General features: G+C 36.7%; 2 protein-coding genes and 1 non-coding gene across 6 annotated transcripts in view; 1 reads left to right on the top strand and 2 right to left on the bottom strand.

Moving 5' to 3' along the window:
* The window catches only part of LOC122976345 (OX-2 membrane glycoprotein-like), a 65,233-nt gene extending 61,356 nt beyond the window's left edge, over positions 1-3,877 (bottom strand). Inside the window, exon 1 of one of the 2 annotated variants that reach the window (XM_044344782.1) lies at positions 3,195-3,877. In XM_044344782.1, the coding sequence (XP_044200717.1) occupies positions 3,195-3,387 (193 nt within the window). In that variant the 5' untranslated portion in view covers positions 3,388-3,877. The remainder of the gene's footprint in view (positions 1-3,194) is intronic. The other variant, XM_044344783.1, reaches the window with a different exon arrangement.
* Positions 1-17,389, bottom strand: part of LOC122976362 (OX-2 membrane glycoprotein-like) — a 49,198-nt gene that overhangs the window by 13,419 nt on the left and 18,390 nt on the right. For 2 of the 3 annotated variants that reach the window (XM_044344807.1, XM_044344806.1), the window contains exons 3-5: positions 5,669-5,959; positions 5,560-5,589; positions 5,360-5,453 (exon numbers count right to left, since the gene is read on the bottom strand). In XM_044344807.1, coding sequence (XP_044200742.1) covers positions 5,360-5,453; positions 5,560-5,589; positions 5,669-5,959 — 415 coding nt within the window. Of the gene's footprint in view, positions 1-5,359; positions 5,454-5,559; positions 5,590-5,668; positions 5,960-6,408; positions 6,747-17,389 lie in introns of those variants that run through there. The other variant, XM_044344808.1, reaches the window with a different exon arrangement.
* On the top strand, positions 16,293-16,411 carry LOC122977904. The gene has a single exon (XR_006402118.1). It is a non-coding gene; the product is annotated as a 5S ribosomal RNA (ribosomal RNA).

The following is a 17,389-nucleotide window of genomic DNA, read 5'->3' as shown; positions in this document are numbered from 1 at the left end:
TTCAACCAAAAACTACTTCTAGACATGAAGATTCATAAAAACAGAATTTTTATTTGAAGATATTAAATTATGTTCCAGTGGCAACAAATTTTGATCTACACAAATGACAGAAACAGAGGAAAAACAAAAAGACGCATCACTAAATGTGTTATATACAACATTTTCACATGAAAAAAACAAGTTAATAATTCAAACAAAATAAAACAAAGAAAGGTGGTTTGATTTGCACATGACTGATATATAACATTTACTGGTCAAAGTGGAATGAGAGTAGTTCTAGCTGAGCTTAAAATCATCCAAATGCTTCTCAAAGTCAAAGTTTTCATATGAAAATAAAGAACTCTTCAAAGATTGTTTCTTTTTTAGAAATATATAAACAAATATATATCAAATAGTTTAAAGTGTTCCACCTCATACATTTACAACTGGTGATCTAATAAATTTCGTCTCCTTGTTGTCAAATGTAACTTCCTTGAACCTTCAAATCTTCAAACGTCCGTTGTCTGAATGCGCCTGAAAAAAGCACATTAATACATGTTTGCATCACTTCACGTATCGTATTTCTTTAATAAAACAAGTACTCATTGGTCCAAAAAAGAGAACATGTTTTGTACTGATTGTAAAACTCTCTGAGACAAATTTGCAACTTTGGGCTACAAAAATAAAAATGATTTGACAAAGAGGCAAGTTAGTGAGAATCAGAATAAGTGACAATACACAACAGGATGGAGGCTGATCAGAAATAATTAGGAATACATGATAAACACATGCAAGTGAATGATGATAGTATGAAAGTGTGTTACTCATAAGTGTCTGTAATTGTTGCTCCGCTTCATCTCATTCATCTCTGAGTCCCTGTGTGAAGAACTGAAGAATTTAAGAAAAGTTAAAGCTGAACAAACATTCATTTCAATATTAACTCAGACACAAGTATTACAATAGATATTGACTGAAAGACTTACCTGTTGTTATATTTTCGTTTAAGCAGGACAGCGATGACTGCAGCAACACAACCACAGGCCAACACAACAAACACAATGATCACAGTGGAATCTGAGAAAAAGAGGAACATTTGTCATATGGAACAACATTCATGATGCAACTATCAAATGGGAAATGGATGTTAGTGACAGGAGACCATGTGAACATTATCTGAATCACAGTTCAGTGAAAAAGAAACAAAAACATCAGAATCATAAAGTAATTATGAATCTATAAATTGGTGGTTTTGGAAGTGTTTCTCACCATCAGTAGATGATCGTTTGACTGCAGGAATCATCTTAAACACCTGAATTTCAGGGACTGAGAGCAGTCGTGCTGCACATCCAACCAGTGCACCGTTTCCATGGAAACCAGACAGCACAGCTGTAGTGGTGACGGTGACTGTAGCGTTGGTGTTGGTGACACTGACTGTGCTGTTGTGAGAGAAGTAGAGGTCTTGTTGTGGGACATTCAGAGTTACTGTGGGAGCAGGACGACCTGTGGCCGAGCAGGACACAACTGTCTCTTCAGTAGAGTTTGATTCTCTGATTTGTAGAATGGGTTCATGCAGCTCTGCAAAGACAAACATTAAAGAAATATCACATGGAGCAAGTCAACTAGTTTGCTGATTTCCTCTGTTTTATAACATTATAAATCAAATATATTTGGGCTTTAGACAGAATAAAACAAGCATTTTAAGAAATCTTTGGGTTCTTGGACATTATGATGAGCAGTTGTCTCTGTTTCCTACATTTCATTTCACAAATTGAGGAATCTGATATAATAATAATATTACTGAAATATCATGACATTAACTTTTATGACACTTGGATGCAAAGTGTGTGAAATGCAGAGTATGTACAACATGCTTTTAGTGATGTGAAGTATTTATATTTCGTGACAAAATGACAGCAAACAGACAATTTAACAGCCATCATTTCTAACTGCCATCAATTTGAAACAAGTTAAAACTGTAATTCACCACAAATATGTCTTCAAAAGTGAAGAGAGGAGCTCACCATAGAGTTGGAGGCAGGTTCTTCCTGTCAGAGAACCATCAGGATACGTGTTAAACAAACAGAGATAGCAGCCTTCATCCTGCTCCATCACCTTCCTGATAACTATGGAGCAGTTCTGCAGTCCAGTATCTTTAAACTCCACTTTATCCTGAAAACCAGCATTCACTGTTGGCTCCAAGTCTTTGTTGCAGCTGCCAAGATTCTTCTCCTTCCCCTCAGGTGAAAGTTTCTGCCATGTGACCTGAACAACATCTTTAGACTCCATGAGCTGACAGCTGAGATGGACATCTTCTCCTACTGCTGCCATCACAGTCTGCTGTGTTTGTATCACAGCTGTTAAACCTGCATGGAGGAAAAGAAATATGGTGTTTAAGCTGTGTGTGAACTTAAGGTTGATGTGAACATTTCAACACAGTTTCTGTTATAGATTTCTACTTCAGGGCCTCTATTACAGTTTCTTCCCTCCTTTACCATCTGTGTGATCAGCAGTTCAACACTAGTCCTGAAAAACGAAACAAAATCCTCTTATGCACTAATGCATGAATGGAAATGTTGCTTTTTTGTCTTAGTTTGCTGTAAATAAAAACTGTCAGCAGCAAAAAACATTCAACTGTCGCACTTTTAATGTGGGAAACAAGAATAAATTAGCAGGATTCAATATTTCTTCACAAAACATTCACTTTGGATTAGAAGTAAAAATACACAGGAATCCTCCAGGGTGCTTTCAATTTCAGCAGAAAAATGACTTCTGTAAAAGTACAGACTACTGTAACATCTCTCTCTTACCTTTTGAAAAGACTCCCAAAACAAAAAAGATTTTCATGACTGCAGCTTGTGTCATCATCGCTGTAAGTTTCAAATCAACTACACTGATCTCTGTTGGTTTCACTGTAAAGACAAAAAGCAATTTATGGTCATAAATAATCACATGAAGGGAACCGCAGTGACCATTTACTGACCAATTCTGGCTCTACAGTTGTCGCGTCAGAGAAAAATTAAGCAAATGGGATGACAGCATAAAACGTGTCCAAGCCATGCAGGTAGATTTTGGAGGACTCTTAGGTCTTTACTCCAAATAATTTCTGTTTTGCAGTCATCTTTGCAAATATTTATTCAGATCGTCTTGTCCCCGCAGAGAAAAACAATAGAATTACAAAATATATTGACACATTTACAGACAAAAGTAATGCTTACCTTGTCTAATTTTCCAAGACAGTTCACACAACGTCCACGTCCTCCTGTCTGTCCTCCCTTTTTCTCGTTTAACTCCGTTTGTTTGTGATGGTTCTGTGTCCTCTTGAAGTGTCACCCAAACGTTAACTCGTAATGTTAATATCATCAACATTACCATCACTAGAATAGATATAGTCCTACATATAACATACATAAATTTGTCTTTAAAATGTAATATAAAACAGTGTACTGGTCTCTAAGTGTCCCACGGAGCAAAGAAACAATTCGGTGACATCCGGTTTCTTTCTTTCTTTTTTTTGCGGAAGATCCTGTGTTTCGTGCAAAGTGTCAGGTTTTAACGCCACACTGAGGGTCACGGGTGTGTGTACAAGGCAAAGAGGATGGAGGCAGACAACGAGGCAGGACACATAAATAAAAGAGACTTTTCTTCTGAAAGCTCTTTTCTTTTTTCCCACCTCATTTCACCAGCAAGAAACATTCACATGTCGCACTTTGAATGTGGAAAACAAGAATAAATCAGCAGGATTCAATATTTCTTCTCAAAACATTTAGTTTAGATTAGAGTTAAAAATACACAGGAATCCTCCACGGTGCTTCAATTTTAGCAGAAAAATGACTTCTGTAAAAGTACAGACTACTGTAACATCTCTCTCTTACCCATGAAGAAAAGAAACAATCCGCTTATCAGAAGCCAGTCAGGAGGAGCAACAACATCACATCAGGTAAAGGCACTTTAACAGTTCAAAGTTCAAGTTATCAGGCAAACAGGTGAGAACAGGTGAGCAGACCAGTGAAGAAGTCTGAGGCCACCTGGTGGTCAGGTGATGAATGGCAGAGAATGAAAGGTTCAATGTCAATGCAAGAGGTCTGGAGAAGTAAGAAGGAGGCTGGAGGCTGAGACAGAGACAGAAAGGACTAAATGAGCAGAACTGAGACAGTAGTTGTGACACACAAACACATATAGTGACAACTTACATTCATACATAAAACATTCAGTGTAATATCGTCTCTGGCAAAATTCATTTTATACAAAAAAAAACAATCTGAAAAAAAAGAAGCAGTAAACAGTGCAAGGGACAAAACCAAAAGTTATACACATTTTACTTAAAAAATTGATGAGGCAACAATAAATTGGTGTAAAACAATATATCAGAATTATATTATAGATGTTACAAAATACTTGGTAGAGTTTAAAGTCCCAACAAACAGCAAGAAAGAAGAGAAACAAAGTCAAAGAAAACATTCAATTATTTATTTTGTCTTAAAAAGCCTAATATGTTATAAAAATATGGTAAAAAAAATAGTACAAAAATATCAAAATCTCTGTGTACATTAATCTTTTTGATCTGGAGATATAAGATGAGAGATTCATCTTGTTCAGGACACTTTTTGATTCTGTTACAATGTCTGAACATTTTAACAACACATGCTTTGATACAGCTTTGTTCAAGTCCGACTGACATCATATTGAAACTACAGTCTTGTAGGTTATTTGTCATTAAACAGACGTCTAACTGTGGAAGATGATGGTTCTGGTTTCTCCTCTTTTGGATCTTTCTTCTCAGGTGACCGTTTCCTGATCTGTTCGTTCTCCAGATTCACCTTCAGATAAAAACAAGACATGAGTCAGTTTCCACTCACATTATTACAATACGTCATACACATTTCTATCACTGAATGACTCTGACAGTTAACAGTCATGTGGATAAACAGGCTGACTATGAGTACACAATGGACCATGAAGAGTAAAGTGCATCAGAATCAGCTTCATGTATAAATAACACATTAGTTAGAGAGATATAGAGACAGAAAGGAACTTAAATAGTAACCTTAACCCTAACCATAACAGACAAAGAGAAGACAGATTAAATAATTTTCTGAAGAAGCAATTAATAATAAATATAAACAAGTGAATCATTATGAAATTGTATTACTCATCGGGGTCTCGGTCATCATTGGTTCTTGTGTCAGCTCCGTCTCCTCATCGTCCCTGTGTGACAGAATGAAGGATTTAAGAACATTTATATATTATTTATTTATAGGTGTTGTCTGTATAGATTCTTTAAGCTCTGTGTTTCCTCTTAATATCAATAAATTATTACCATATTAACTGTGAGACACTGGTATCACAACAAGACAGATATTGAGTTGAAAGTTGAAATTACCTGTTCTTATGTTTATGTCTGAGCAGGACAGTGACGACTACAGCAACAGAAACAACGACCACTGTTGTGATCAATGTAACGATCAAAGTGAAATCTATGAGAAAAAGAGGAAAACATGTGATATGAAACACTAAACATTCATAAAGCAACTACAGTTTAAATGTGAATTTTGACTTGAGACAACTTTAAGGTTAACTTACTCTCATCAGATCCAGATTCATCATTAAAACCTGAAGAAAGAAAAACAAATATCAGAATCACAAAGTGATAATTAATCTATAAATCTGTGGTTTTGGAAGTTTTTCTCACCATCAGCAGGAATCGTCTTAAACACCTGAATTTCAGGGACTGAGAGCAGTCGTGCTGCACATCTAACTTGTGCACCGTTTCCATGGAAACCAGACAGCACAGCTGTAGTGGTGACGGTGACTGTACCGTTGGTGTTGGTGACACTGACTGTGCTGTTGTGAGAGAAGTAGAGGTCTTGTTGTGGGACATTCAGAGTTACTGTGGGAGCAGGACGACCTGTGGCCGAGCAGGACACAACTGTCTCTTCAGTAGAGTTTGATTCTCTGATTTGTAGAATGGGTTCATGCAGCTCTGCAAAGACAACACATTAAAAAATGGAGCAAGTTGTTAAAAAAATCAACTAGTTTGCTGATTTCCTGTTTTATAACATTATAAATCAAATATATTTGAGCTTTAGACTGAATAAAACAAGTATTTTAAGAAATGTTTGGGTTCTTGGACATTATGATGAGCAGTTGTCTCTGATTCCTACATTTCATTTCACAAATTGAGGAATCTGACATAATTATAATATAATTTAAATATCATGACATTAACTTTTATGACAGTTGGATGCAAAGTGTGTGAAATGCAGAGTATGTACAACATGCTTTTAGTGGTGTGAAGTATTGTATTTCATGGCAAAATGACGGCAAGCAGACAATTTAACAGCCATCATTTCTAACTACCAGCAATGTGAAACAAGTTAAAACTGTAATTCACCATGAATATGTCTTCAAAAAGTGAAGAAAGGAGCTCACCATAGAGTTGGAGGCAGGTTCTGCCTGTCAGAGAACCATCAGGATACGTGTTAAACAAACAGAGATAGCAGCCTTCATCCTGCTCCATCACCTTCCTGATAACTATGGAGCAGTTCTGCAGTCCAGCATCTTTAAACTCCACTTTCCCCTGAAAATCAGTGCTCACTCCTTGCCCAAAGTATTTGTTGTAGGACGCAAGATTCTTCTTCTTCCCCTCAGGTAAAAGTTTCATCCATGTGACCTGAACAACATCTCTAGACTGCATGAGCTGACAGCTGAGATGGACATCTTCTCCTACTGCTGCCATCACAGTCTGCTGTGTTTGTATCACAGCTGTTAAACCTGCATGGAGGAAAAGAAATATGGGGTTTAAGCTGTGTGTGAACTTTAGTTTGATGTGAACATTTCAACACAATTTCTGTTATAAATTGATATTTAACTGCTCAAAATGATTTATAATGTAATGGTGAAACTGCAACTCAGTGATAAAATATGATTTATTTCAGCAAATATAGTTTTGCTTTTCAAAGTAGGACAGGCTGCAGGTAAAGTACTAAACTTTATTATAGAGACTGAACAGTGATGTTAAAAGTGGAAAAGAGTTTGAGTCACTTTAAACTTCATGTTAACTCATAAATGTGTTGCTGGTTGGTTGTGATGAACACAGATGTTGAAAACAGAGAAAACTTATCTTAGTTACATTTCTAATAAATTACACATGTTGCTTTTTTGTCTTAGTTTGCTGTAAATAAAAATTGTCATCAGCAAGAAACATTCACCTGTCACACTTTGAATGTGGAAAACAAGAATAAATCAGCAGGATTTCATATGTTTCTTCTCAAAATATTCACTTGGGGTTGGAGTTTAAAATACACAGGAATCCTACACGGTGCTTTCAATTTCAGTAGTAAAAATGACTAATGTAACATCTTTCTCTTACCTTTTAGAAAGACTCCCAAAACAAAAAAGTGTTTTATAACGGCACCATGTGTCATTGCTGCTGCAAGTGGCAAAGTTTGTGGAATAATCTGCTTATTTAAAGAAAACCTGATTTGTTCTAAAAATACAACATAAACAGTGTGTCACGTCTGGATGTTTCCCATAAGTAAGATCCCATTCTCTTAGATAATGAAAGGGATCTTTGGACTGTCTCCATCTCGCCTGTTAACTTGAACTTTAGAACTGTTACCATTGAGGACACAATGCCTACATCTACCTGAGCAGTGCAAGTATCGGTGCTTTTCATTACATTAACTCTATGCTTCCTCTCTCCTCCGTGACCCAGAAACCGACCTTCCTTCCTTCCAATCCCTTAAAAGCACCTGCAGGAGACGAGGAGCGAGGAGAGAGGAACCTCCTGGAGGAGCTTAGAGTGAGGAAACACAGGTGTATCCTACGCGGAAGTGTTTTACCGGACGGCAACACCCCTTTGATCCAATGTGTTTAATGATTGGTCAGATAATCTGACGGGGCAATAAACAGTCGGGCTGTTGTGTAATACAGCTGATCAGGAAAACAACCTGCAGAACAGCAATGAAAGCACCAACAGCAGCTGATCGTATTTATTTATAAAATGAAAATGACTGAATTGAATCAATCACAAAAATCGCTCATGTAACTTTATCATTTTTCTTCATAAGCCAAAAGTCTTCTCCTTTCTAATTTTGTTTCAAGTAAGCGAAGTCTCAGCTCCTTCAGGAAAATATGACGTCACACAGCTGCGTGCCTCCTATAAAATCATCCTGAGTCTGAAAATGACGTAAGACTTTCACAAACTAAATAAGCAACATTTTATTTAAACATATTCTGCAGGCTACAGCTGTTTTTATTGCTCCTTTACGTCTGTTCTGTTCTTTCAGTAATTAACGAGTTTAAATTGTCTATTTGTGTCTTATTCTGTGACAGTCAGTCGCTGCTATATATCTATAATCAAATGATAAAACACTGGAGCAGTTATCAGGTGTTTTCCTTCCAGCTATCAATATGTAGAAATTATTAAGTAACAGTGTAAAGTGTTAATTAATTCTATGACTGAATTTTAAGTTTAAATTTAAAATGTTACTCAATAATTACCACATATCGATAACAGACTTCTGCATATTTGACAGTTGAGATGATGTGCGTCATGAGTAGTGACATCTGATGAATTAAACTCCTCACTGTGAGGAGCTGAGACGCGAATGAGGGACGCGAGGAGACACGTTATAATGAAAAGATCCCCGTATCCAGCTGTAACTGCAGCACGAATGTGAAGGAAGTTGAACTTTTAAAGATGGTTTGTGGGCTGTAGGGTCACAGAAGACACGTTGCCCAAGACGTGACGACGTTCACACCGGCCGCTCAGCCGGTGTTGACGCAGGAAATGAAAAACAAAATGGCACGTTTACATTCACAGACTGCATGAAGATTCCAGTAATGTTTTTGTAATGGACGCATAGTGCTGTTGACTCATCAAAAATAACATGAAACAATAAATGTGAATGATTTAGCGCATTAGTGGCCCCTAATATGGTGTAAAAAGTAGACAATTATTAATTATAATGGTTTATAAAATTACATAGAAAAATTTGACCACATTTTTTTTCAAGTTATAGTAAATGCACGTGTTTGAAATTTAAATGGTCAGCCCAGCCATGGTCCCATGAGGTGAGATTTGCAAAAGTTATTCAATTATTCACATTATAAAACGTATAAAAACTACATTTTTATGTTCATAAATATCAACATTTATTATATATTTTTAGCAGTTATACTAACACAGTTCATAGTTTATCTGTAGTGACAATTTGTCCTCGACTAAATAAATGAATGAATGAATAATGAACGGACCCTCGCACAACCCGCGCCTCAGATGGAGCAGGCTAAGTATCGCCACTTGAGGTCTGTTGACACGGCTCTAATTTGTTAGGAATTTTGGACACTGTGTAAAGGGGTCAAATGTTATTTCCTCTATGTAGTTATTAAGAATTGTGTATAATTTGATGAACTATGTGTCATATAGGCCTCACTTCCTGTTGCCTGTAGGCAATACTACATAAGTGAAATATTAATGCATTTAAAAGAGGGCATAACATTGATATACATTTTCATGAACATTGGACATTGCATGTAGGAGATAACTATCACTTCCTGTGTCCACTATGTGGCGCTGATCCATCTGCTGTCAGGACACAGGCTCAAAATGGAGAAAACACACTAACTAAAACATTAATTGGCCTTAAATCAGTTGTAAAAGGAAATGTAAATATATTTTGTATTTAAACTTAAACATTAGAATGTTTAAGACATTTTACATCAACATGAAAATTGACATAAAAGTGTTGATTTAGCAAATGTGTTTATGAGTATGAATCTTACCTTTAGTAGAACATAAGCAGATGAGTAGAGCAAAGGTAATCAGGAAATGTGAAAACAACACCATGATCAGATTACATCCCAGGCAGCGGTGGATGTCAGTGATAACTGACACAAAATACTCAAATCCAAATGTTGAAAATGCAAAACATTGTGTCTGTCAAAGTGCCCCATGTACACTCTGTAAAGTGTCTCACTTTAGTGGATCAGCTCTTTCCGAACACACACCAAACACACCCAGTGTCAAAGTATAGAGGAACGGCACAGAGGGCAGAGATAAGAAGAACAGACATGATATAAAACCACTTGAACATTGTCCTCATGTGTCTCCTTTACATTCTTTTACACTCCACACAAATGGTATCCAGGTAACCACACAAATATGGATGTAAACATTGTATGATTTGAAATATTTTTTAAACGTGGCTTGCAAATGTTTTATGAGGAAGGAACATTACATTATACACTGAGTCTTGATTCTTCACACAGCTCAGCACTTTATTTTTTTCTCATTTTTATTCTTCGTTACTGTTTTCTTGCTTTTAACATACATCCTTATTGTCTGAACTGCATGAATAGCACTGGAACTTTTATTGTGTATTTTTATGTTTGTAGGACAATAAAGAACTGAACTGAAGTGAATTGGAAATGCACACAACACATTTGTTAGACCACAAGGATACACTCATTGCTTTTTGGTAAGTTTACAAGAAAACAAGTATTTAAAGGACAGCAAAATGTTAGAAAACAATTATAGCAAGTTTAGCAAACTAATATCATAAACATTGTTTACTGGCTCAGACCTGATAATTAAACACTAAAGCTTTTGCTCAAAAACTGTTTTTGTAATGTTAGTCTTTGTTCAATGCTGATGAAGAGATGTTGAACTCAGATCCTGCATCTTTTCCTTAGTGTGGTTTCTGTGGTTGTCATGGTTTGTCAGTGAAAGAAGTTCAACCATAATCAACTCATATGACAGCAGCAAATAATCATGTACATTTATGTTGGCAGCAGCCAGCGTCTCTGTCCTCGCTGCTGACACTACAGCACAGCTGCCATCATCTTTACCTTGGAAACAATAGAGCTGTTGGCAGCAACCACTCACTGTCTGAAAGTAGAGTCTACAGCCGTGCTACCATCTCTGTAAGGCTGTACTTCAACACAGCGCAACTTTGAGAAAATTGCTATCAACATGCTAACATGGTTGAACTTACTAATTAGTGCTAAACACAAAGTGCTGAGGCTGATGGGAACCTCATTAGTTCACAGGTATTTGATCATAAATCAAATTATTGGACAAAGTGAAATTTTGACCTGATGATGGCAGGAGATGAAAAGTCAAGGGATCAAGTCTTAACAATTCATTCAGTGGGGAACAAATTTCATGCCGAACCACCGACCAACGTTGCCAATACTAGAGCCCTGCCGCTAGCATCTTAACATAAACTGTATAATCTATATTATTCCTGGGTACAACAGCATTTGTAGCTATTCTAAATCTCAGATTAGTCATCGAAACAAAGCACATCATTAACATTCTCACTATCAAAGTAATGTGTGGTTTGGATGTACCAGCAGAGATGTTGTTTGTGGTGAGTGTTGACTCCTTGTGACTTGATGACTCTGACTAGAAGTTCTGACACTCCAGAAACTTCAACCCTGTTTCCTGGAAATGACGTTCATACAGAGACAGTGTTGGACACGTAGCTCAGCCATCTCCATGACAACTGACTTTTTAATCATGCATGATTGAAAAAGTGCATGGCATTTTAATACTTGTCACTTTACAGTGTACCAATTCAAATGTTGTCTTCAAAGGTTGGTCTTTAGCTGGATTTACTGTTACACCTACAATTATAAAAATGAATCAGGATGGCAACAGAATTTACTTCCTGGTTCTACTCTGCAGTCATAAACAGTGCAAATAATCAGTAGTATAGCTGTTTATTTCCTTTGACCTGCACAGTAATATAGATATAAACACACTACCTTGACAAAATCATGATTAGAAGGTTAACAAAATGCGTAGATGATGTTCATACTCACAATAATTAACAAGTCACAAACATTAGAGTTTGTTTGGAGAATCTTACAATATCAATAAAAGATATAATATATACAAACAGTAATTTACAGTTTATCAATAATTAAAACTGTCATTTATAATGATTTATTGTTATGAAATTCTCAGAGTTTCAGTTTTCACATCCAGATGAAAAAGTGAAATCTGATTATAATCTGTGTTGTAGTTACTGGTTACTTTCAGGGCCACAAGGATTTTACAATGATTGAGGTAATACAACAGAGGTAATGTTCAAATTCCCCCAACATAACACAACCCACCTACACTTTATTGACGAGCCATGAAAATATTTTATTATTATTATATCTTAAGTAATTATGACCTTAATGTTGTTTCTCTATGCTGTAAGTTATGTCATTCAGTGAAAAATACTAAATTCCTTCAACTGTAATTTATTTAGCTTAATTTCAATCAAATTTTCAGGTTGACAAAAACATTTTGCCATAAGGTTCATTTAGTAGATGTTCTGGAGCCTTCAATCATATCACATGGTCTTCATTAGCAGATAGAATTTGCACAGTAAGCATTTAAGTGAAGATATTCAAATGTCCATTGTTTTCTGAGCACCATAAGGACTTCTCATCCACATTTGCTTAAAATTTAAAATTGTAAACTCATTCTTGACCTTTGAAATATCACTTGACAAAACAACTGCTGTTAAATCCAGCATGTGTAATATGTGTATAATCGTACAATATTAAATCCTTTTTATGTAATAAAATGATAACAATGTGGTGTCTCAGTTATAGCAAATGTCCTGGTGACAGTTCACCAAGCAAAGAACACGTCTGCATGACTCTTGTGACTCCATATTCTCCTTTTACCTTTTTCTGTCAGTTTGGAAGCTGCGTAACAGGTTGTTGTACAATATGATCATAAGACTAAGAGACAGGAAAGAGTGTAAATTACAGACTAATAACACAACATAAAAGATTACATGACCAAGGAAAATAGTTTAAGTTTGGGTCTTACTCCAACTAACTAAGACTTATATATCATTATAGTTATACTCACAAATATTTACATCTTCAGTACTTTATTTTGTTATAAAACAGTGTTACAGTCATTATCTTGATGGAACAGATGACACAATAATATTAGATTAACCATGTAAGGTGCTCAACAGTGAAACAGCTTTAAAGCTTATTGAGAATGAGTTTGATACCTGGAGGATGAAACCTTACTCTGATTTGAATAAAGAGTACTCACAGGAATCATATCTGGACAGATATGGGTCACAGCCAGCTCTGTATTCAAGATATGTAAGTAAATTATACAAAATATACAAGTTCATCACTCCAAGAACACATCTGCATAACTGTGATTCCAGACTGTCCCTGTATTCATATTAACATTTCTCCCACAATTTCTCTTTCTTCTTTAGCAACCAGATGATAACTCATTCAGAAGAACTAAATCCAAAAGCAATATAAGACACACACAGCAAGTCATGATCCAAAAGAATTGAAACAGAACAACTCTGACAATCAACCATTTCTAATTATTTTAGAATAAGCTCATCAACGTGACTACATGTCCGACAACACCTAACTCTGAAGACTTTGACAAAGTGGTACTGTATTCTTCAAAGGAATGAAGGCCGGACTGTGTGTCGACTCTTCAAAAAGACCAGTTGAATGTGCTCACTTTTAAAAAGACAAGGACAAAGCGTGAAAATGTGCATCAGTGTTCAGTATAGTGTTCAGTGTACTGAAGAGAACTGAACTGAACAAAGGATCCAAACACACTAAAACTGAAAACCAGGACTCAAAATACTAACAGAACTAACCAGGAGATGAGGTGCAGGTGGGGCAGAGAAACTCAAGTGAAGGGAGTGAGGAGATGAACAGGAGAACAGGTAAGAAGCTGATTGGCTGGAGAAAACACAGGGAGCAGGGCAGAGCCAACGACACTGATGCAGGGCAGGTGTGGAGGGAAGAGCAGGCTGGGAGCACAGAAGGAAAAAAACAACTGAAAACCCAACATACACATGAATATAACTTAAATACACAAGTCACACTTAGAAAACACAGCAAATAAACTTCAGCATCACATTGCAAACCTAGAAACCTTTACCTTAAAGACTAGAAACATAAATCACTGTTGACAGAAACATGAACCAATAAATCTGTCAAGCAGAGTGGTCTGCATATTAAGGCTGCGTGTAACAACAAAAATAAACTGTTGTTCTGAGTTTCAGTTCACTTTTGCACTTAGTTTCTAGGAGGGTCAGTGTGTAGCAAGCAACAGTCCTCAGTCACATTTCCTTAAGAAAACAAGTAGTGTGAAAACAAACTCCAATTTCCTGTATAAGGGCCTTCTCCCACTGAGTCCAGTTCACAAACAGGGAAAAAGTCAGAGGTCATCTGGTGGACTGGTGGAGGGACATAGAGCCAGACTGGGACAGAACCATGACATGTTCATCCAGTCCACGTTTTGAGCAAACATGTATTTAAAAGTTTATCTGCAGTTTATACGAAGCTTCAGCCGAATGAGTTAATCAAATAAAGCAAATTCCCTCTTTGTGTCTCCACATAATGTTTTCCTGTTCAGCTGCAGTGGAAGTTTAGTGACATAAAGAAGGAATTTCACACTAAAAAGACTGTAACTTTGAAAGATATTGACTTGATTTGACTAATTTTGGTGGCTGGAGCTTCATATTAGCATCAAATAAACTTTTAAATACATTTTTACACAGAAGTAGAACTGAAAAACGTGACAATGATCATTTTTGCATCTGGCTATTGTTTTAGAACAAACTTGAAAAATTGTGAACGTGTCCTTTAAAGGCAGAGCCATCAGAGGTAGCAGTGACCCATTAAGCTTTCACTCCCTCTGCAGGTAGAGTGACAGTACGACATCTAACACTGTAAGTATGTTTGTCTTTCACACTGCAGACATGTTACTTGTCAACAGAAATGTAACTAATAATAATAATGGTCCCATCTCATATACTGTATGTGTGCCTGTGAGCTTTTATTAATGTTACTAGTTATGTATTTTCCAGCTGAATCCAAATATCTGCTGCATTATTGTGTTTTATCTATTTGTCTGGTCTGCAGGTGTTCACTTGCAAATGAAGTCCAGACTTCACAAAGATGCTCTCACATTTCCTTCTATACTGCATGAAGCAGATCCAAGTGGATAAAAGGACAAATGTCACAACAGATTCTTCAGTTTCTGATCACATCAGTATCTTAAAACTACTCCACACTAAACTTCTCACTCCCTCAAACACTGCAAACTTTCTCTTTCACTTTCATCATTTAAATCCTGCTAATGACGGAGTTTACAGTTTTTTTCTGAATGCTTAAACACTAACAGTGATTCTTGAAGCACTATGTCTGAAACCATTAATACTTGTAACCAATGCATTTACCAAGTGTGCCAAACTGAAAACACGTTCTCTGCTTTACACTCAGTTTGCAGGTTATTAACACACCTCTAGCAAAACTGTAAACATTGGTCTCTACATTGCACTATTTTGCCAGTTGCCTTTCCACAATGACACATGTGAAAACACTTTTAGATAATGAGTTCACTTACAAATCAGAGCTTGAACAATATAAATAGGCCACAGGTAAACATTTGGTTTGGAAAACAATGGAGGCCAATATTGGACAGAGAGTCATGTTAGGACTGGATACGACACTCCAGGCGACACCTTTACGTGTGTTTACTACATGTATGACAAAACTTTATTGCAAACTGCTGCCCTGCGCACAGAAAAAGCAAAAGCCACAAGTGTTTTTCATTTATACCATCAGTGTGTAGTATGTGCTTCATGTGCTTATTATGGTTTTGTTACTGTATTAATGCAAAAACACTATTTTTTAAAACAGTTTGAGGAGTTTTTCAAGAATAGTTTGCTTTTGCGAGAGATGTATAATGTTTTGCTGGTTTGCTGTAAGGTTTTGTGGTTAAATAGCCTGTAGTTTTAAAGATGGTGCCTAAACAATCAGAAAAACTGTAACAAGGCTCATGTGAAGACCACAAGGTGTCAATGATGTGATGAAAGGGTTACATTCAATGGATCTCCAAAGCATTCACACCTGTGATAAAGAAACTACATTCACATGACTTTATTCTTTTATTTATTTAATATAACAGTGCAACATCTTCAGCTTCCGAGATCAGACGAGAACGGGCGTGTTCAGGGTGGTATGGCCGTAAGCGAGAGAAACACACACACACACAGACACACACACAGACACACACACACACACACACACACACACACACACACACACACACACACACTATTTATACATGATGTAACATCATGTATTCTTCTGTTTATATGTTATCTGTACACATTATTATATAACACACAGTCTTTATCATTCTTGTTAATGTTGGGGGATTGTATCACTGGAATCAGAGGTTCCTGCTCAGAAAATGCTGATGATTGACATCTATAAAAGGCCTGTTCGCAGCACATTATTTCGCTTACGGCCATACCACCCTGAACACGCCCGATCTCGTCTGATCTCGGAAGCTAAGCAGGGTCGGGCCTGGTTAGTACTTGGATGGGAGACCGCCTGGGAATACCAGGTGCTGTAAGCTTTTTCACTTCTCTTTGCAAACTGCAGGGGGCGCTGCTGGGCTTTTATGAACACAGTTCTATCACTGAATGACTCTGACAGTTAACAGTTATGTTGATAAAGAGGCTGACTAAGAGTACACAATAGACCATGAAGAGTAAAGTGCATCAGAATCAGCTTCATATCATTTTCTGAAGAAGCAATTAATAATGAATATGTACAAGTGCATACAATTGTAAACAAAAGTTTGGACAGTCCGCGACAAATAACATATTTTGGTGATTTTTTTAAATTGAAAAGATGTAAACAGTCTCTCTAGTATATGGAACATAAAACACAATATTTTCAGCGAACATTAATGCATACCAGATACTTTTTATGTCATAAATTGAACAAAAATGAAAAATAATAAAAACATAATTGGACACCCCAAGAGTTCAAAAGTCTCAGGTTATTTTTACAAGGTCCCCAAGACCTTAATCAGCTTGTCAGGCCTGAGATGTGTCAACAAATGTCAGCTGGTTTCAAAGCTTTACAAATACTCTGAGTCTTCAAACCTTGTATGAACACTCAGCAGCCATGAGTTCCTCCAAGCAGCTGTGTAAAGTTATTAATGCCCACAATGCAGGAGAAGGCTACATAAAGATAGCAAAGCTTGCAGTTTCCACAGTGTGAAATGTAATTAAGAGATGGCAGTTTAGGGCAACTGTGGGGGTCAAGATGAGACTTGGAAGAAAGGCTTGAAGAAAAAACTCAAAGAGAACTGCTCATATGCTGGTCATAAAGGCAAATCAAAACCCCCATTTCACTGCAAACACCTGCAGGAAGATTTAGCAGACTCAAAAGTGGTGGTGCACCATTCGGCTGTGCAGCGATGCACAAACAAGACCTTCATGGAGGAGTCAGTAGAAGAAAACCTGACCTGTGTCCTCATCATCAAATCCAACATCAAAAGTTTGCAACAGAACTTGCACAGAGGCCTGATGGGTTTTGGAAAGAA

The sequence above is a fragment of the Thunnus albacares genome, chromosome 24 (genome assembly GCF_914725855.1).
Source record: "Thunnus albacares chromosome 24, fThuAlb1.1, whole genome shotgun sequence".
Classification (NCBI taxonomy): Eukaryota; Metazoa; Chordata; class Actinopteri; order Scombriformes; family Scombridae; genus Thunnus; species Thunnus albacares.
Note: the sequence above shows the minus strand (reverse complement) of the source record. Positions and strands in the feature narration are given on the sequence as shown.